General features: G+C 50.4%; 1 protein-coding gene across 2 annotated transcripts; it reads left to right on the forward strand.

Annotated features, from left to right (window-relative positions):
* Positions 1-771: 771 nt before the first annotated feature.
* On the forward strand, positions 772-19,799 carry PRPF8 (pre-mRNA processing factor 8). 2 transcript variants are annotated; one of them, XM_071447732.1, is made up of 43 exons: positions 772-898; positions 1,028-1,137; positions 1,214-1,382; positions 2,118-2,282; positions 2,376-2,594; positions 3,815-4,027; positions 4,151-4,276; positions 4,353-4,458; positions 4,944-5,134; positions 5,299-5,418; positions 5,496-5,685; positions 5,854-5,973; positions 6,268-6,402; positions 6,513-6,642; positions 6,962-7,158; positions 7,265-7,471; positions 7,561-7,724; positions 8,035-8,161; positions 8,273-8,465; positions 8,803-8,990; positions 9,223-9,461; positions 9,986-10,132; positions 10,640-10,850; positions 10,938-11,054; positions 11,138-11,385; positions 11,568-11,747; positions 11,983-12,118; positions 12,535-12,704; positions 12,992-13,121; positions 13,317-13,463; positions 13,647-13,807; positions 14,306-14,497; positions 15,086-15,323; positions 15,556-15,684; positions 16,255-16,368; positions 16,482-16,655; positions 16,891-17,084; positions 17,391-17,630; positions 17,718-17,859; positions 18,057-18,197; positions 18,437-18,576; positions 18,709-18,911; positions 19,490-19,799. In XM_071447732.1, the coding sequence occupies exons 2-43, from the start codon at positions 1,038-1,040 to the stop codon at positions 19,642-19,644; spliced, it is 7,008 nt and encodes a 2,335-aa protein (XP_071303833.1). In that variant the 5' UTR covers positions 772-898; positions 1,028-1,037; the 3' UTR covers positions 19,645-19,799. The 2 variants fall into 2 exon arrangements, with proteins under 2 accessions (XP_071303833.1, XP_071303834.1); XM_071447733.1 differs by lacking the exon at positions 772-898 and having other exon boundaries at positions 921-1,137.
* Positions 19,800-19,859: the final 60 nt, after the last annotated feature.

The following is a 19,859-nucleotide window of genomic DNA, read 5'->3' on the forward strand; positions in this document are numbered from 1 at the left end:
CACAGAGCCTGAAGTATCATCTCTATCATGGAATTAATTGTTGGCGAGCAACACCCCAGCCTGCCACCCAACCAGCCCTGCTCCAACCCCATCCAACATCCCTCCAGAACAAACCCCTCTCCCCATGGAAAGCCCTAAGGTGAGAGCCTGCCCGGCTGCTGAGCAGCCCTGACAACACATTGAACGCACCCACAGTGAGCTGCCCTCACGATTTTACAGCTCCTGGGCAAGCACTCAGGGTTGGAAGGCACTGTGCTCCTGCAGCGAGGCAGGAAGGGGGCAGTGAGGTGGGTGGCTTCTCGCTGGGGGATCAGGGGCCACAGTGTGGCCATGGGGGCAGTGCTGAGGGTGAGGCATCACTGGGGCACAGCATCCCCTGCCTTCCTGGGGGGATGTCCAGGCCCCGTGGGGGATGTCCCCGAGCTGCTCCAGCGGCGACATCACCGGGATGTGTCCGGGATGTCCAAAATGTCTCCCTGAGAGCTCCCCCGCCCCTACCACCCCTCGGGAAGGTGGGCGGGGGGCACGACCCGGCCCGTGGCGCCCCCTACAGCAGCGAGGAATGAGCTGCTCCAGGCGCTGTCCAATCAGAGGCGGCGCCGCGCTGTCACAGCCGCCCCTCTCCGCCAATGGGAAGCAGAGAAGGGCGGGACCGAGGAAAGCGGGACATCACACCGGAAGTGTGCGCCAGACACAACTTCCTCCCCTCTTCCGCCTTTAGTCCCGCTCCCTCGCCTCTCCGTGATCTGATAGGATAAATCTGCTGTCTGTCAGGCTTCCTGAAAGCTGATTGGGCATTCCGCTCTGCTAGTCACGCCTACATCCGGGTCTCGCAAGCGCGGTAGCGGCGGCGCGGCGCCGCCATTGTGGTGGGGGAGTGCGGGGGTCGCGGCTGCCGGTGAGGGCCAAGGGGGAGCGGCGGACCCGGGGTGGGCCCGGGGCGGGCGGGAGCGACGGGGGAGCGACCGGCGGCGGCCTCGTCGTGATCCCGTAGCTCACCCTGAGCCCCTCTCCACGCTCTCCGCAGCAGCGTCGCCATGGCCGCCGTGTTCCCGTACCGCGGCGGCTGCGCCCCGGTGCCCAACCCGCTGGCGCCGCTGCCCGACTACATGTCCGAGGAGAAGCTGCAGGAGAAAGGTGGGTACGGTCCCGGCCCCTCAGATCCTCCTCCGGGGGGGACAAGGCGTGACCCGCCACCTCTGTGTCTCCGCAGCCCGCAAGTGGCAGCAGCTGCAGGCCAAGCGCTATGCGGAGAAGAGGAAATTCGGCTTCGTGGACGCGCAGAAGGAGGACATGCCCCCCGAGCATGTCCGCAAAATCATCCGCGACCACGGCGACATGACCAATAGGAAATTCCGGCACGACAAGCGCGTCTACCTGGGGTAAGGGGTCCCCGGTGTGTGACAAGGGGAGCTCGGGGGATGCGCCGCGGCTGCTTTGGTGGTTGTTGGAGGGAGGGATCCTTTTCCAAAAGGTTCTTCGTGCCCGTTGTGGCTCGCTGAGGATGCCTTGAGGTGTCAGTGCACAGGAGGATCAGCAAAAGGAGTGGTTGCTTTGAATTTATGAGAAAAAATATTAGCCTGGATAGCGTATCATTGAAGGAGAAGCCCCTTGTCCAATGGGCTTTCAGTGTCAGCTGTAGCTCAGTCTGTTGCTGCGAGGTATCAGTTCAAAAGAGCATCAGCAAAGGGATATGTTGGTTTGAATTTATGAGAAAAAACGTTATCCTGCATGAAACAGTGTCTTAGAAGAAGTTGGGGAGAGCGTGAAATGTTTTTTGAAAGATGAAAAAGCATCCTGAGTGCTTCTTGGCTGTTTGGGTGTATAGAGCTGTCTAGTGCATATCATGGCCTGCTGCAGTAACTTACCATTACCTATAAAAACTCCAGAAACTTACTTTAAAACTTCAGGTTTTGTTAGCAACATTCCTGAAAGCCAAATCACTAGAAAACCTTTTGCTAGCCCAAAGGTAGAGTGGGAAATTCATGCATTTGCTTTTTGGAACGGGTCAGATGTGCAGCTCCCAGGGAAAACTGGGAGCTTGTTGGGCTCATGGCAGGTGGTTGGCTGTCCCTGAGAGCCCCTCCAGCGTGGTTTCCCTTGGTTTGTGGCTGCAGTGCTCTGAAGTACATGCCCCATGCTGTGCTGAAGCTGCTGGAGAACATGCCCATGCCCTGGGAGCAGATCCGCGACGTGCCCGTCCTGTACCACATCACCGGCGCCATCTCCTTTGTCAACGAGATCCCCTGGGTCATCGAGCCTGTCTACATTGCCCAGTGGGGGTAGGTGCCTTCTCCTTCATCCAGCTGGGCCAAACCTTTCTGCATCCACCATTAAAATCCCCCTGATTTTAACTTCCCCCTGATTTCCTGCAGCTCCATGTGGATTATGATGAGGCGGGAGAAGAGGGACCGGCGTCACTTCAAGAGGATGAGATTCCCCCCGTTTGATGATGAAGAACCCCCTCTGGATTATGCTGATAACATCCTGGATGTGGAGCCCCTGGAGGCCATTCAGCTGGAGCTGGATCCAGAGGAGGATGCCCCTGTGCTGGACTGGTTCTACGACCACCAGCCCCTGAAGGACAACAGGAAGTACGTGGTTGTGAAAACACAATTCCCTGGGAGAGGGGAAAAACAAATAGTGCACGAATTAGGTGTGCAGAGCAGTGTGTAACATTTGTGTGATGTAGGTGGGGGGGATGAAAACCTTCCCTCAAGGGGGTGAGGCAAAACCTGACTGTTGGAAAGCTGCATTTTTGCTTGCAGGTTGCTCAGAGAAGCTGTGGCTTCCCCATTCCTGGAAGGGATCAAAGCCAGGTTGGATGGGGCTCTGAGCAACCTGGGATAGTGGAAGGTGGAAGGCTTGGAACAAGATGAGCTTTAAGGTTCCTTCCAAGCCAAACCATTCTGGGATTCTATGGTTCAGCATCCAGCAAGGCCCCTCTATCCAGGAGGCCTGGTAACTTCTCACCTGCTAAAAGTGATGTTTCTGGCTGTGGTGTTTGTGAGGTCCCCAAGTCGAGGTGAGAGATGGAAATTGGACTCCATGTTCTCAGAAGGCTGATATAATATGATATAATATAATAATATTATATTAATTATGTTACATTAATATATTAATTATAATATATTATATTTATTATATTTATCATATTATATTTATTTTTTATATTTATTATATTAATTAGATTAGATTATATTATGCTATATTGAAACTATACTAAAGAAAGAGAAAGGATACATCAGAAGGCTTAACAAGAATGAATAAATGAATAAAAAAAATCTGTGATGCCTCAGAGCCTTGACTCAGCTGGCTGTGATTGGTCATTAAGTTGAAACAATTCACATGGAACCAATCAAACATGCACCTGTTGGTAAGCAATCTCCAGACCATATTCCAAAGCAGCAAACACAGGAGAAGAGAATCAGATAATATGATTTACATTTTTCTCTGAGGCTTCTCAGCTTCCCAGGAGAAAATCCTGGGCAAAGAGGATTTTTCAGAAAATATCATGATGCCACTGACCATGCTGTAAAGGTGACAGCCTGCATTGTCTAGCTGGAATTTGAAATTTGCTCAAGGTGCAGAGATGTTCTGTGTCAGTTGGGACACAGAGGAGGAGAGGAACTGGAGCAGCCAGCATTTTCTGGGCAGGAGGAGTCCAGAGTAGTCCTTTAACATTGCTGCAGCCTTTTTTCAGTCTAGAGACACCCATGTGTTACCTGTCCTTGATGGATGATGGGTGGCAGGAGGTGTTTGGTGACTCTGGTGCTCTGGCTGTGCCTGGAGTGTCCGTGCTCTGCTCTCCCAGGTATGTGAATGGCTCCACGTACCAGCGCTGGCAGTTCACCCTGCCCATGATGTCCACCCTGTACCGCCTGGCCAACCAGCTGCTCACTGACCTGGTGGATGACAACTACTTCTACCTGTTTGACCTGAAAGCATTCTTCACCTCCAAGGCACTGAACATGGCCATTCCTGGAGGTCCCAAGTTTGAGCCCCTCGTCAGAGACATCAATCTTCAGTAAGTGTTGGGTTTAGGACAGAGAGATGAGTTATTATCTAGGAAATGGGGATGTTTTCAGTCACAAATGTTTGTCTCTCTCACCATGAATGCCTGCATAACAGTTTGTTGTCTCATTTTAAGGGATGAAGACTGGAATGAATTTAATGACATCAACAAAATCATCATCAGGCAGCCCATCAGGACAGAGTACAAAATTGCTTTCCCGTACCTGTACAACAACCTGCCACACCATGTCCACCTCACCTGGTAAGAGCAGCAGCCTCCAGAGCCAGGAGAGGAGGGAAAGGCTGTCAAAGGCTCTAATGCTTATTTTTTGTTGCAGGTATCATACTCCAAACGTTGTTTTCATTAAAACAGAAGATCCTGACCTCCCAGCTTTTTACTTTGATCCTCTGATCAACCCCATTTCACACAGACATTCTGTCAAGGTGAGTCACTGGGTTAACTGTGATAAACCCTAGGTGTGGAAGTAGGGGGCTTTAGTATCTTGCTTATGATAGCAGCAGACAAACTTAAATACTTGAGGAGAAGGCACCAGCCCTTTGACAAAAAAAGTCCACAGTTACCATTTTAGTCTTCTACTTCTGGAGTTGCACAAAGTTCTCTCCTTTGGTTTCTGCAGGATAAAGCCAAATGTGTAATTAATGGTGTTAGGGTCTTCTGACAGATAATTTATCTTTCTGGTTGCCTTTGGTGTATTCGTGGAGCTGGCATCTCCCTGAAGTTACCCCATAACACCTATCTCAGGGTCTGGTAGCCACAGTTTGCCTTGTTGGGTGCTTTTTGCTTCTCTCATGCTCAGTACAGCCACACCTCTTCCATGAGAGCAGAGAGATGGATTTTTAAGTTGATTAACTCAGAAACTGAGCTGAAGCAACCAGGAATCACCTTATGTGGTGCTTCTGGTTTTCAGAGCCAGGAACCACTGCCTGATGACGATGAAGAGTTTGAGTTGCCAGAGTTTGTGGAGCCTTTCCTGAAGGATACCCCTCTGTACACTGATAACACAGCCAATGGCATTGCCTTGCTGTGGGCACCACGACCCTTCAACCTGAGGTCTGGCAGGACCCGGAGAGCTCTTGACATCCCACTGGTCAAGAACTGGTGAGTTCTGTCCTGAGGCTGATGTAGTGATCATGACATTATTACCTGAAAATTAAATAAAGACATGATGGTGGCTGGTTTCTTGGGATTTTAGGAGAGTTTCTGGAGATTTTTCTCTACGGAATGTGAGTTAGCTGAAGCTTTGGAGTGTGATTTATCCATAGGTACCGTGAGCACTGCCCAGCAGGACAGCCCGTCAAGGTGAGAGTGTCCTACCAGAAGCTCCTGAAATACTATGTCCTGAATGCACTCAAACACAGACCTCCCAAGGCCCAGAAGAAGAGGTGAGTGGGCTCTGTTCAGTGAGGAACTACTGATCTCTGTAGGGGATTGAGCTGATGGTGGTCTCTGCTCTCTCCAGGTACCTGTTCCGCTCCTTCAAGGCTACCAAGTTTTTCCAGTCGACCAAGCTGGACTGGGTGGAGGTTGGCCTGCAGGTGTGTCGCCAGGGCTACAACATGCTGAACTTGCTGATCCACAGAAAGAACCTGAATTACCTTCACTTGGATTACAACTTCAACCTGAAGCCTGTGAAGACCCTCACCACAAAGGTACCAGTCCGTGTGCTGTTGTACACAAGAGCAGAGTTTGTGTGAAGGTTGTTGTGTAGTGAGGAAAGAGGTCACAGTGCCTCAGCTTCTCAGTTGTTGACCAGATTTGAGTTGTTTCACTCTGCTGTGACATTTTTACATGAATTCTGAATATTTTGTCTTTTCCAGGAAAGAAAAAAATCCCGTTTTGGGAACGCTTTCCATCTGTGCCGAGAGGTCCTGCGGCTGACTAAGCTGGTGGTGGACAGCCACGTCCAGTACAGACTGGGAAATGTGGATGCATTTCAGGTAGGCTTTTTGGTTTTAAATGTGGGGAGAAGAAGTTGAGAGGAGAATTGGAATATTTTGTATGGGATGCACAAAGTGGCTGAATGTTGCAATGTTAGGGAGAAGAGGAGAAACATTGAAAATATGCAGTACTGTTTGAAATTCTGCTTTTATATTACTTTATAATAATTGATCATTGTCTGAGCCAGCATTAGGAGCTTTGTTTGGCCTGATACACTCTGTCCAATAAACCTGGGTGCTGGAGGTGGTGTCTGAGGTGTTGGTTGTTGTCCCTGACTGTGTTCCATGTCTCAGCTGGCAGATGGCCTGCAGTACATCTTTGCCCACGTGGGTCAGCTCACGGGGATGTACCGGTACAAATACAAACTGATGAGGCAGATTCGAATGTGCAAGGACTTGAAGCATCTCATCTACTACAGGTTTAACACAGTGAGTTCCACCTTTCCACATGGTACTGACCCCATTTAAACTGAGGAACAAGGGAGGGATTCTAGAATGTCAATAAATTACCTGCTCTTACCATGTCTCTGTTCCTCCAGGGGCCTGTGGGCAAAGGTCCTGGCTGTGGTTTCTGGGCTCCAGGCTGGAGAGTGTGGCTGTTCTTCATGAGGGGCATCACCCCACTGCTGGAACGCTGGCTGGGGAATCTGCTGGCCAGGCAGTTTGAAGGTCAGCACCCTGTAAATGCTGCACGTGGGAGGAGTGTGTGGTAAAGATTAATACTGTTTGCTTGCCAGCCAGTTTCCTGTTCATACTGGTGGTCTTTATCCATGCTCCATTGACCAGTTAGAACTCTCTCAAGATCTGTGCCCCTAGAGCAGATTCTAAATGGAAGTGGGATTTCCTGCTCCATAGCCCCTTAATCATCTTCTCCAGACTGCTGGCAGTGTAATTTCTCCAGATATCCTGCACCTCCATGCACTCCTGGATCAGGAAGGAGAATCACTGCCTGGAGGTGTCAGAACTCTGAAGGACTTTGCTTTTCCAGGCCGTCACTCCAAGGGTGTCGCAAAGACCGTCACGAAGCAGCGCGTGGAGTCTCACTTTGACCTGGAGCTCAGGGCAGCTGTGATGCATGACATCCTGGACATGATGCCAGAAGGGATCAAGCAGAACAAAGCCAGAACCATCCTGCAGCACCTGAGTGAGGCTTGGCGCTGCTGGAAGGCCAATATTCCCTGGAAGGTAAAGCTCTCCCTTGGCCTTTGGGTTCAGCTCTAACATCACCCAAGTGGAGCTGCTCTTGGAAAGCTCCCACTCCTGCTTTCCTCAAGCTCCTGTCCCTCCCCAGGTGCCAGGGCTGCCAACTCCTATTGAGAACATGATCCTGAGGTATGTGAAGGCCAAAGCTGACTGGTGGACAAACACAGCTCACTACAACCGGGAGCGGATCCGCCGGGGCGCCACAGTCGACAAAACCGTCTGTAAGAAGAACCTGGGCAGGCTGACCAGACTCTACCTGAAAGCTGAGCAGGAACGGCAGCATAATTACCTGAAGGTACTTCTGTCCTCCCTGAAATTGCCCAAATGAATGCTGTTCCCATAGGGAAGCTTTCACTGATGAATTCTGGTGGTGTGGTTCTGCAGGACGGGCCTTACATCACTGCAGAAGAGGCTGTTGCTGTGTACACAACCACAGTGCACTGGCTGGAGAGCAGGAGGTTCTCCCCCATTCCTTTCCCACCACTGTCCTACAAGCATGACACCAAGTTGCTGATCTTAGCCCTGGAGAGGCTGAAGGAAGCTTACAGGTAAGCAGTGGGAAGTGACCTTGAGCTTCAGGGGAACTGGGAAAAGTTTCTGTTTTGTTATCCATTATTCCTATGATGGAGTATGGCTTAAAATTTACCCTGGTGGACTGGTAAAGCTGTTAGTTTTGGTACTGCCAGTTTATCTGGGAGTTCCTATTGACTCTGTCACTTGGGCAAAACCACTGCCATGCTTGCAGTTTGGGGATGTGGATTGTGAGGATTTAGTTTGAGCATTATCATTCATCAGTTTAATGCGGTGGCCCTTAGGCTGTTTGTGTACAGGTGCTGAGCTGTTCTCCCTTGTTTTCAGTGTGAAATCACGCCTGAATCAGTCACAGAGAGAGGAGCTGGGCTTGATTGAGCAGGCTTATGATAATCCCCACGAAGCTCTGTCCAGAATCAAGCGTCATCTGCTGACTCAGAGAGCCTTCAAGGAGGTGAGTGAAAGCCCAGCCATGTTATGCTACATTCAGAAGCTGAATGGCACAAAAACTTTGTGTTTTCTCTCAACTACCAGCCTCAGTTTTTCCCCCTTTTTTTTTTTTTAGGTGGGAATTGAGTTCATGGATCTCTACAGCCACTTGGTCCCTGTTTATGATGTTGAGCCCCTGGAGAAGATCACAGATGCTTATCTGGATCAGTACCTGTGGTATGAGGCTGATAAGCGAAGGCTCTTCCCTCCTTGGATCAAACCTGCTGACACTGAACCACCCCCACTGCTGGTGTACAAGTGGTGCCAAGGTCAGTGGGCTCTTGGGTTCCATGCAAAAATGATTTTTCCTGTGGTTCCTTTGTCTCATATGAGTCCCCTTAGGAGCTGAATTTTTGCTTTTGTAATTTGCAGTCAATAATTACAATCAGAGATACATGTTGTAGGTTAATACATGTGTATATACTGGAGGAGGACAACTTGCACAGCATTTATGGTTGATTACATAGTTTTCCTCCCACTTCTGGATAGACTGGAAGATCCAGAGTGTGAAAAATCAGGCATTGCAAGACTGATGTTGAGTTCCTGTAGCCAGTGGCTGCTTCTGTGCTCTGATGTGTCAGATAACACAAGGTTTTGTTCCCTCAGGCATCAATAACCTGCAGGATGTTTGGGAAACGAGCGAAGGGGAGTGCAACGTGATGCTGGAGTCTCGGTTTGAGAAGATGTATGAGAAGATTGACCTGACCTTGCTCAACAGGCTGCTGCGTCTCATCGTGGATCACAACATTGCTGACTACATGACAGCCAAGAACAACGTGGTGATCAACTACAAGGTGATGGTTCTTGCCAGGAAAGGGGGTTTGTGCTAAAAGGGACCCATGAGGCAGGAGGTTTTGGCAAAGAAGGAGCGCAAGACTTGCCAAAGAAAAGTGATGAGGGAGTAAAAAAATCCTTGTGGGTCGTGCTGAGGAACAGCCTCTGCTGAGGTTTCACCTGAGTTGCTCAGGTGAAAGGGTTCTGATGTGTTGGGACGTGTTTTCTCACAATTCCCCTTCACCTCCTCAGGACATGAATCACACAAACTCCTATGGGATTATCCGTGGGCTGCAGTTTGCTTCCTTCATTGTCCAGTACTACGGGCTCGTGATGGACCTGCTGGTGCTGGGCCTGCACAGGGCCAGTGAGATGGCAGGGCCTCCCCAGATGCCAAATGACTTCCTCAGCTTCCAGGACATTGCCACGGAGGTGGCTCATCCCATTCGCCTCTTCTGCAGATACATTGACAGGATTCACATCTTCTTCAGGTGAGATCTCTGGGGCCCTGCTTTCCTCAGGTCAGCACAAAGGCAAGGGAGATTTAGTATGCTCCTGCTGCTGGCTTTTGTTCCCTTTGCTTTGAAGATCAGGAATGTTTGAATTTACAGACTTCCCTGGATAACTGGATGTCCACATGCCTCCTCTTGCTTTCTCAATTTGCTTTTCTGCAAACTGAGAAACTTCCAGTTTCACTGGACCAATAGAAACACAACATTGTCGAGAAACACAATTCTAGAAATATGCCACTTGTTAGGGATTTGGTAAATTAGAGACTGGTAAAATAAGCCTTTTCTATCTCTTCATGGAAAGATAACCCAAACCCTGAGTTGCTCTGTTGCTAATGAAATTTGCTAATGAAATTCCCCCATTCATTTGGAGGACACAAAAATGGGATAGTTACCTTCACACAGTCTGACAAATAGCTTTTCCTTATTTAATCCTTATCTTTCTGACCATGCTGGTGTTGCTAAGTCACCCATGTAATTCCAGGTCCTTTTTTGTGCATTTTCAGGTTTACAGCAGACGAGGCAAGGGACCTCATCCAGAGGTACCTGACAGAGCACCCCGACCCCAACAACGAGAACATCGTGGGCTACAACAACAAGAAGTGCTGGCCCCGGGACGCTCGCATGCGCCTCATGAAGCACGACGTGAACCTGTGAGTGCTGCAGCTGGGGAAGAAGTGCTAGGAAAAAGGGGACAATCAGTGATTAATAACTGTTGGAGACTGGAGAAGAGGTGGTAGGAAAAGGGGGAAAATCAGTGATAAATAACTGTTGGAGACTGGGGAAGAAGTGCTGGGAAAATCAGTGATAGATTACTGTTGGAGACTGGAGAAGAGGTGGTAGGAAAAAGGGGAAAATCAATGATAAATAACTGTTGGGGACTGGGAAAGAAGTGCTGGGAAAATCAGTGATAAACAGCTGTTGGAGACTGGGGAAGAAGTGCTGGGAAAATCAGTGATAGATAACTGTTGGAGAGTGGGGGAGAAGTGGTAGGAAAAGGGGGAAAATCAGTGATAAATATCTCTTAGATACTGATAGATGCACAGGATGAGATGTGAGAAGTGAGGGGTCTGCGCTGAAAATTACGGAAGCTCTGAGACTTTGCCCAGTTGTTATTTGGACAAATTATGATGTGTCCCTGTGCCCATGGTGTTCTGCAGTGGCCGTGCTGTGTTCTGGGACATCAAGAACCGTTTGCCCCGCTCGGTGACCACGGTGCAGTGGGAGAACAGCTTCGTGTCCGTGTACAGCAAGGACAACCCCAACCTGCTGTTCAACATGTGCGGCTTCGAGTGCCGCATCCTGCCCAAGTGCCGCACCAGCTACGAGGAGTTCACCCACAAGGATGGGGTCTGGAACCTGCAGAACGAGGTGGGCTGGGAGAGCAGTCCCTGGGTGGGGTTTCCATGGGTTGGAGAGGGGCTCCCAGGAGGGGATTGATGGCTCTGTGCTCTCCAGGTGACCAAGGAGCGCACGGCTCAGTGCTTCCTGCGTGTGGATGATGAGTCCATGCAGAGGTTTCACAACAGAGTGAGGCAGATCCTCATGGCCTCTGGCTCCACAACCTTCACTAAGGTAAGGGAGGAGGGAAATCTATGACAGATTTCTCCAGATTCTTGGGAATGAGCCAGGAGCTGATCCTTTCCTTTCCTTTCTAGATTGTCAATAAATGGAACACAGCTCTGATTGGCTTGATGACTTATTTCCGGGAAGCTGTTGTAAATACTCAGGAGCTGCTTGATTTGCTGGTGAAGTGTGAGAATAAAATCCAGACTCGGATCAAGATTGGCCTGAATTCCAAAATGCCCAGCCGTTTTCCTCCTGTGGTGTTCTACACCCCTAAGGAGCTGGGGGGTCTGGGCATGCTCTCCATGGGCCATGTTCTCATCCCTCAGTCTGACCTGAGGTGAGTTGTGCTGTTCTAACTCCTACATGACTTGAGTGTTCTCTCAGATGCTCTTTCCTAAAAATATTCCAAGAGTGCTAAACCATGCCATGGTACAGAGCTGTGTTGCCTTTACAGTAGCTCATGGCAGTGATGAGAGAAGTCCCAGTTCCTCCTACCTCATTCTTGTGTCTTTGCTCCAGGTGGTCCAAGCAGACAGATGTTGGCATCACTCACTTCCGCTCGGGAATGAGTCATGAGGAGGATCAGCTCATCCCCAACCTGTACCGTTACATCCAGCCATGGGAGAGTGAATTCATTGACTCTCAGAGGGTGTGGGCAGAGTATGCCCTGAAACGACAGGAGGCCATAGCCCAGAACAGGTGTGTGTCCATGTGAGGGAGGACAGGCAGCAGGGGGAAGTTTTGTGCTGTCTGGGGATTTTGGAGACTTTGCTGGCCCTGTGGTACCTGCAGTGCTGTCCCTCACCTCTGGCATTTTAGTGTCCCCTGCCAGAGCCCTGAGCTCTGTGTCATTTCTGTGATCTCATCTGGACTACTCATTAGTGCATTGCTGTAAATTGAGAGGTAACAAAGTGTGGGGATTTTGTTCCTTCAGGCGTCTGACCCTGGAGGATCTGGAGGACTCATGGGACAGGGGAATTCCTCGGATTAACACCCTGTTCCAGAAGGACAGGCACACTCTGGCTTATGATAAAGGATGGAGAGTCAGGACTGACTTCAAACAGTATCAGGTACTGACAGGGAATTTCTCTTCACCTGAATGTGATGTTCAGATACCTGTTCCACACAAAGTCCTTTTACCTTGCATTACTGCAGGTTCACTTCTGTCTCTCTACTGCAGAAAGAATTTACAGCCTTGTGTTGGGACTGGTAGAGGCTGTTTGGAACCAAATGCTCCAGAATTTGTAGTTTATCCCATTTGGAATAATTTAGATAGATTACAGTGTATTGGAGAAAACAATAAACACAATATTACAGAATAGTTCTGGAGAGAGAAAAATAATTATCCCAAAACAAGCATTCCAAAATATTAAATTTTATTAACAGTGGAATAATGTGTTATTCAAAGCCTTTAATGACCATCACCCTGGTGTTGGTTCCTGCAGTTAGTGCAGCCAGGTGAGTGATCTGCTGCTGTTGTGTGCAGGTGCTGAAGCAGAACCCGTTCTGGTGGACGCACCAGCGGCACGATGGCAAACTCTGGAACCTGAACAATTACCGCACGGACATGATCCAGGCCCTGGGCGGGGTGGAAGGGATCCTGGAGCACACACTCTTCAAGGGCACCTACTTCCCCACGTGGGAGGGTCTCTTCTGGTAAGAGGAGCTTTGCTCTGGGCTCTGGGCTCTGGCTCTGCTGGTTCTGTTGAGTTCCTGCTGGTTTTCAGTGGCTGTTTCAGAACATTGTGTAATTCACTTGTGAGGGCACCTGGGAGGGGGGCTACAGCTGAACTTCTTGGAAAGCCATGGAAATTTCTTGGCATGAAACAAAACTCCCAGCTCGTGGCTGATGCCTGTGTCTGTTACAAGTGACACATGGCAGCAGAGATGAGGAGCATCTCATTCAGTTGAATCTAATGCAGTTGATGATCTGCCCTTTCTAGGGAGAAGGCCAGTGGCTTTGAGGAGTCCATGAAGTGGAAGAAGCTGACAAATGCCCAGAGATCAGGTTTGAACCAAATTCCAAACAGAAGATTCACTCTCTGGTGGTCTCCTACCATCAACAGAGCCAACGTGAGTACCTGGTGTTTGTCCCTCTAGGAGCAGACAATGCTTTTCCACTGAAATTAGAGCAGCTAATTGATCCAATTAATTATCAGAACATCTCTTAGAGAGGTACTAAACCTCCTTAACAGGTTTAAGTGCTCCATTTTTTTAATTTCCTCAGTTGTGCTGTTGTGTGTTCTCACAGCTGCTTTTCCTTTGCAGGTGTACGTTGGGTTCCAGGTGCAGCTGGATTTGACAGGGATCTTCATGCATGGCAAAATCCCCACACTAAAGATTTCCCTCATCCAGATTTTCCGAGCTCACTTGTGGCAGAAGATCCATGAGAGCATTGTCATGGATTTGTGTCAGGTGAGCACTGTTAGCTTGGTTTGTTTCTGTGCCCTTTTGGAGCAGGACCAATCTTCCCCCAGCAATTTGGCAAGGAATGGGAAGAAATGGAAAATGGCATTTTCCTGACTGCCTTGGTGTTGAGGATAAATTCCTTATCTGGATTGCTTGAACACCTCTCATCTTTGACTGCCTTTTCCCCAGGTGTTTGATCAAGAGCTGGATGCTCTGGAGATTGAGACAGTGCAGAAGGAGACAATCCATCCCAGGAAGTCCTACAAGATGAACTCCTCATGTGCAGATATCCTTCTCTTTGCTTCCTACAAGTGGAATGTGTCACGTCCATCCTTGCTGGCAGATTCCAAGTGAGTTTCCCTTTTCCCTCTCTTCAGTCTCCCTGCAGAGCAGAGCTGCTGTCATCCAGAGCCTCTGTGTCTCTTGGGCAGCTGGGGGACACTGGAGATTGTGTCCAGCAGAGCACAGGGCTTGTTGGGGTAGGTGGTTGCAGCACCTCCTGGCACTGCCTTTGCAAACCACCAACACTGCCTTTGCTCATTCTCTCCTCTGGGTGAACTTCTCCCTGAGCTGTTGAAGGTTCTTCTGGAAACCCCACAAAGCTGAGCTGGCCCAGGGCCAGAATCTGGAGTGAATCCTCACCAGACAATCCCTGGGGCAGATGATCCTCATGACTACACAGCAGTGGACTCACTGCTGCTTTGTTTAACCTCTGCATTCCCTGCTGTCTGAGAGAACAGCAGGGCCCCTTTCCAGGGTGGATATGGCTGCAGTGTCCATGCTGGGTGACAATTACTGCAGGAGAATTTTGTGCCAGATGAGCTTGTTGTGGCCTGTTTTCTCCTCAGGGATGTGATGGACAGCACCACCACCCAGAAGTACTGGATTGACATCCAGCTGCGCTGGGGCGACTACGACTCGCACGACATCGAGCGCTACGCCAGGGCCAAGTTCCTGGACTACACCACAGACAACATGAGCATCTACCCCTCTCCCACTGGGGTGCTCATTGCCATTGATCTGGCCTACAACTTGCACAGGTCAGAGCTGCACCTTCTGTGGTTTCATTCCTAGGGTTGGAATTGGTGGTTTGTGGGTATTGTGTCGGTGCATCTCCAGGCTGGGTTGTATTGCAGACAGGAGGATGAGGAGAGAAGGCTGGAGATGGACAGTTGGTGGGATAAGGCATCTCAGGTTGCCCAGTTTTGCTCAGTAGTAGTGGTTCAGTTCCCTCAGTTCATTAATAATTTGTTTCTTAGGATATTTCTGTCAGACTGTTGTTGGAGCTGAAGGACAGGTCTTGTTTCAAAGCTCCTACAAGTGGAGACAGCTATTTCTCACTGGAAACAAGGGGCAAAGTCAGAAATCTGTTCTCCAGTGTGTTTGTTGGAGATGGTGCAGCTTTTCTGGGACTGCAGCATGTGTGTGCTGTGGCTTCCCACTGAGGGGGTGTAGGTAGAAGCCATAGGTGCCCACCTACATCCCAGGGCATTACAGAAGTCACACTGCAGCACAAAGTTGTATTTTCAGCAGTACAAAGGGGCCTGGCTGCTGCATGGAAAGACTTGAGTGGGGCTGTCACCTCTTCAGGTCTAATGATAACAACTTCTGTTTATTTCCTCCTTCAGTGCTTATGGGAACTGGTTCCCTGGGAGCAAACCTTTGATCCAGCAGGCCATGGCCAAAATCATGAAAGCAAACCCTGCCCTGTACGTGCTGAGGGAGCGGATCCGCAAAGGGCTGCAGCTCTACTCCTCAGAGCCCACAGAGCCCTACCTGTCCTCCCAGAACTATGGGGAGCTCTTCTCCAACCAGATCATCTGGTTTGTGGATGACACCAACGTGTACAGAGTCACCATCCACAAGGTGAGGCCTGAGGGGTGTCTCAGGGAAAGGACTGAATGGGGTGGAGGTTTCCATGCATGATGGAAATCTGGGAGTCAGCACATGGACCCAGATTTTTGCAGAGTGCACAGAGCAGCTCTTACATTTCCCTCACAGCTCCTGCTCAAAGCACACAGAGAGTTGGCTCTTGTCTAAAGGTGTGGGTGGGCTCCATTTATCTCCCTGCACTTCTCACTCTCACCTTTTCCCTCAGACTTTTGAAGGGAATTTGACCACAAAACCCATCAATGGAGCCATTTTCATCTTCAATCCCAGAACTGGGCAGCTCTTCCTGAAGATCATCCACACCTCTGTGTGGGCAGGACAGAAGCGTCTGGGACAGGTAGGGCCTGGCTGTGCCTTGGGTGTGACCTGGGGGTGGGCTCTGAGTGCTTGGGACAGGAAACATCACAAAGATCTTCATCTTCCTGCCTCTTCATGAGTTTGGAGCTCCAAAGTCCAAGTGATCAGGCAGGCAGGAGCATGGGTTATAAAAGGGGAGGAACAGAGGCATTGCTGCTGCAAGAACTTGAGGCTCTGAGATGCAAAGACCCCAGATCATCACCTTTTCAGGCAGAGCTTGAGGAGCAGTGCTGTGCTCCTTGTTACAGAATTCACTCTGAGCTTGGCTGTACATCCAGTGCAGTGAGAAAGCTCAGGTGGCAAATGCAGGGAGGTGGAGTAGCCAGCTGTTGTTTTCTGGGCCACTCAGGAGTAACTGAGCTCCAGGAATGGGAGCTGCCCTCTGTGATCAGTAAGGAGGAAATGCTGGGCCTTGTTACTGATCCGGAACAAGCCATAAATTCCAGATGTATTTTTAGAATTTGGTTTGCATCCCTTTGGTTCCCAGAGACATGGAGAGGCTCCTGGGGAGCAGGGGGATATTTCTCTAAGCCTGCTGTCTTTTCTGCAGCTGGCCAAGTGGAAGACTGCTGAAGAAGTGGCTGCCTTGATCCGATCCCTCCCCGTGGAGGAGCAGCCAAAGCAGATCATAGTGACACGGAAGGGCATGTTGGACCCACTTGAGGTAAGGCTGCAGCTCCCTGAGGATGTGTGAAATCTGTGGGAGATAACAGGACACTTCTGTGTCCTGTGATGCTCTGCAGTAGCTGTGAGCTAATTCCTCTTGATGAACTCCAGGTGCACTTGCTGGATTTCCCCAATATTGTGATCAAAGGCTCGGAGTTGCAGCTGCCCTTCCAGGCCTGTCTGAAAGTGGAGAAGTTTGGTGATCTCATCCTGAAGGCCACTGAGCCCCAGATGGTTCTCTTCAATCTCTATGATGACTGGCTGAAAACCATCTCTTCCTACACAGTAAGCACAGATGTGTCTCCTGCATTTTGCTTTGCTGCTGATAAATGAGGCAGGAACCAAGGCCTCAGATATCCCTAATGATTTGTTTGGGGGCACTTGGCTCTGAATCTGCCTGGATTTTCCTTTAGATGGATTTCCCTGGCAATTCCCATGTGCTCACACAGAGGAAGGCTGTACTAGGGCCTTGTAGATTTAATTTTCTTCTTTCTAACTGCATCTTCTTTCCATCTCCAAGGCGTTCTCCCGTCTGATCCTGATTCTGCGGGCGCTGCACGTGAATAATGATCGAGCCAAAGTTATCCTGAAGCCAGACAAGACAACCATCACTGAGCCTCACCACATCTGGCCAACCCTGACAGATGAGGAGTGGATCAAGGTGGAGGTGCAGCTGAAGGATCTCATCCTTGCTGACTATGGCAAGAAGAACAAGTAAGCCATAGTCCTGTCAGCCTTTCCTTCCTGCCCTAAAGGCTGTGGCCAAGGGCCTTTGTCAGTGCACTCTCAGCTTTGTAGGGGATCTGGTTAATTTTAATAACCTTGTGGTAATGCAGATAAAAATGTCTGCACCAAATCATTGATCTAAGCATCATGTGATCATGGCCCCTTTTTGTTTAAAAAGTTTGGTTTAATTTTTTCATAGTGCCCAGAGTGAGTGTTCTGAGCCTGTGCCTGAAGGTGAGAAGGCTCCAGAATGTTATTTTGAAATGCTTGACTTGGGTGAATTTTCTCTTCCAGCGTGAACGTTGCATCCCTGACCCAGTCAGAGATCAGAGACATCATCCTGGGCATGGAGATCTCTGCCCCATCTCAGCAGAGGCAGCAAATTGCAGAAATTGAGAAGCAAACCAAGGAGCAGTCACAGCTGACGGCCACGCAGACCCGCACGGTGAACAAACACGGGGATGAAATCATCACCTCCACCACCAGCAACTACGAAACCCAGACCTTCTCCTCCAAGACTGAGTGGAGGGTCAGGTAGGAAGGCAGGCAGGGGTTGGTGGGAAGGGTTGGAATGCTCAGGGAGGTTCTGTGCCCCCTCTGATCACTGTCTCCTCCTCACAGAGCGATCTCTGCTGCCAACCTCCACCTGCGGACAAACCACATCTATGTCTCATCAGATGACATCAAGGAGACAGGTTACACCTACATTCTTCCCAAAAATGTGTTGAAGAAGTTCATCTGCATCTCAGACCTGCGGGCCCAGGTGAGTGTGCGGGGAGTTTGTTGCAGCTGTGCCCCACTCAAACACACCTGGGGGAGCCCTTGGTGAAGGGCTGGGAACCTGCTGTGCTTCGTCCACGTCAATCCCTCTGCTGCTCTCCTCAGGAATTAAGGAGTTCCCACTCACACAGCTACAGAGAGATCTCTTCTGGCCTTCTAAGGCAGGTGTGTGTGTTTTAGATTGCAGGTTACCTGTATGGAGTGAGCCCTCCAGACAACCCCCAGGTGAAGGAGATCCGGTGCATTGTGATGGTGCCCCAGTGGGGGACACACCAGACCGTGCACCTCCCAGGGCAGCTGCCACAGCATGAGTATCTCAAGGTAGGTAGAGGTTCAGCTTCCAGGGTGGGTGGAAGGTCAGTAACGAGGACCTGAGGTGGTGGAGCAGCTTCTCTTGGTCTTTTTGTAGTTGTAAGACTGAAAGGGCTCAGTCTGAAGCCAAACTTGATTGAGATCAAGTGAGGGGGAAGCTTGTGATCTCTGTGTCCTTTTTGCCGGGCTTGAAGTGGTCTCATTTTAAATGGTTTTGATTTTTCTCTAAACCACTCTCTTTTTGTCAGGAAATGGAACCTCTGGGATGGATTCACACCCAACCAAACGAGTCCCCTCAGCTCTCGCCACAGGATGTCACCACCCACGCCAAGGTCATGGCTGACAACCCCTCCTGGGATGGGGAGAAGACCATCATCATCACCTGCAGGTGAGGGGCAGGGAGGCTTCTGCTGCAGAGCTGGGCAACTCAAAATCGGCAGGAAGGGAGTGTTGGCTCATTCCTGCTTCCCCTCCTCTGCCCCAGGTGAGTCTGACTTGCCTCATGCCTTCTCTTTTGCAGTTTCACCCCTGGCTCCTGCACGCTGACAGCCTACAAGCTGACCCCCAGCGGGTACGAGTGGGGCCGGCAGAACACGGACAAGGGCAACAACCCCAAGGGGTACCTCCCCTCCCACTACGAGAGGGTGCAGATGCTCCTGTCCGACCGCTTCCTCGGCTTCTTCATGGTCCCAGCGCAGGGCTCCTGGAACTACAACTTCATGGGTGAGCTGGCCTGGGGAGGGGAGGGAAAAGGAGGCAGTGTGAGGAGCTGGGGGAGGAGGGAATAGCTCCTTACCCACTCCAAAGCTTTTTCAGAGTGGCTGGCAAGGATACCAGCACTGTGCCCTGAACTTTCCATAGTACCAGCATTGGGATATCAGTTTGATGGGTTTTTTTTTTTTTTTTTGATGGCTCGAGAGGAAAAATGGATCCCATGTCTGTCAGGATTGTAGGGCATGGTCTATCGCCACTGAATAATTAATCCCTGTCAGGCAGGAGAGATAATGGAAAATGCAAGAGAGAAGCTGTTCCCTGAGCTGTTCCCAGTAGGGAGGTGCTGGTATGAACACCATGGGCAGCCATAGAAGGGGTCAGGAAATGAGAGTGACAGAACAGTCGACTGGCATAAAAGCATTATAAATCTCTTGAGGGGAGAAACCCAAAGAGGGATGATTTTGTGGGTTTAGAACTCTCCCTCCTGGCAGGGAAATGGTTGTAGAAGGGTGGAGGGCTGTATTAGACTCTGAAAGGTGGAGGAGGCAGAAGGGGTGCTCAGGTGCGTGACACTCCCTCTTCTCCAGGTGTCCGCCACGACCCCAACATGAAGTACGAGCTGCAGCTGGCCAACCCCAAGGAGTTTTACCACGAGGTCCATCGCCCCTCTCACTTCCTCAACTTCGCGCTGCTGCAGGAGGGGGAGGTTTACTCTGCCGACCGCGAGGATCTCTACGCCTAATCCCGCCCGCGCCCCTTTAGTACTGTTGATATTCAACAGCGTGTTCGTGTACCCCTCCTGTCTCCGTCCCTTCCACTGTGCCCCGCTCGCCCCCCTCACCCCGCGCGTTGTTGTTTTCCCCCCTTTTCCTCTCAATAAATTTTGTACGAACGGGAGCGCTGAGGGAGCGCGGAGGTCCCGCCTCGGGGGCGGCCCCGGACGGGGCGGGCCGGGCC

The sequence above is a fragment of the Agelaius tricolor genome, unplaced genomic scaffold (genome assembly GCF_023055355.1).
Source record: "Agelaius tricolor isolate 1412-34295 unplaced genomic scaffold, bAgeTri1.0.p SCAF_25, whole genome shotgun sequence".
Lineage (NCBI taxonomy): Eukaryota > Metazoa > Chordata > Aves > Passeriformes > Icteridae > Agelaius > Agelaius tricolor.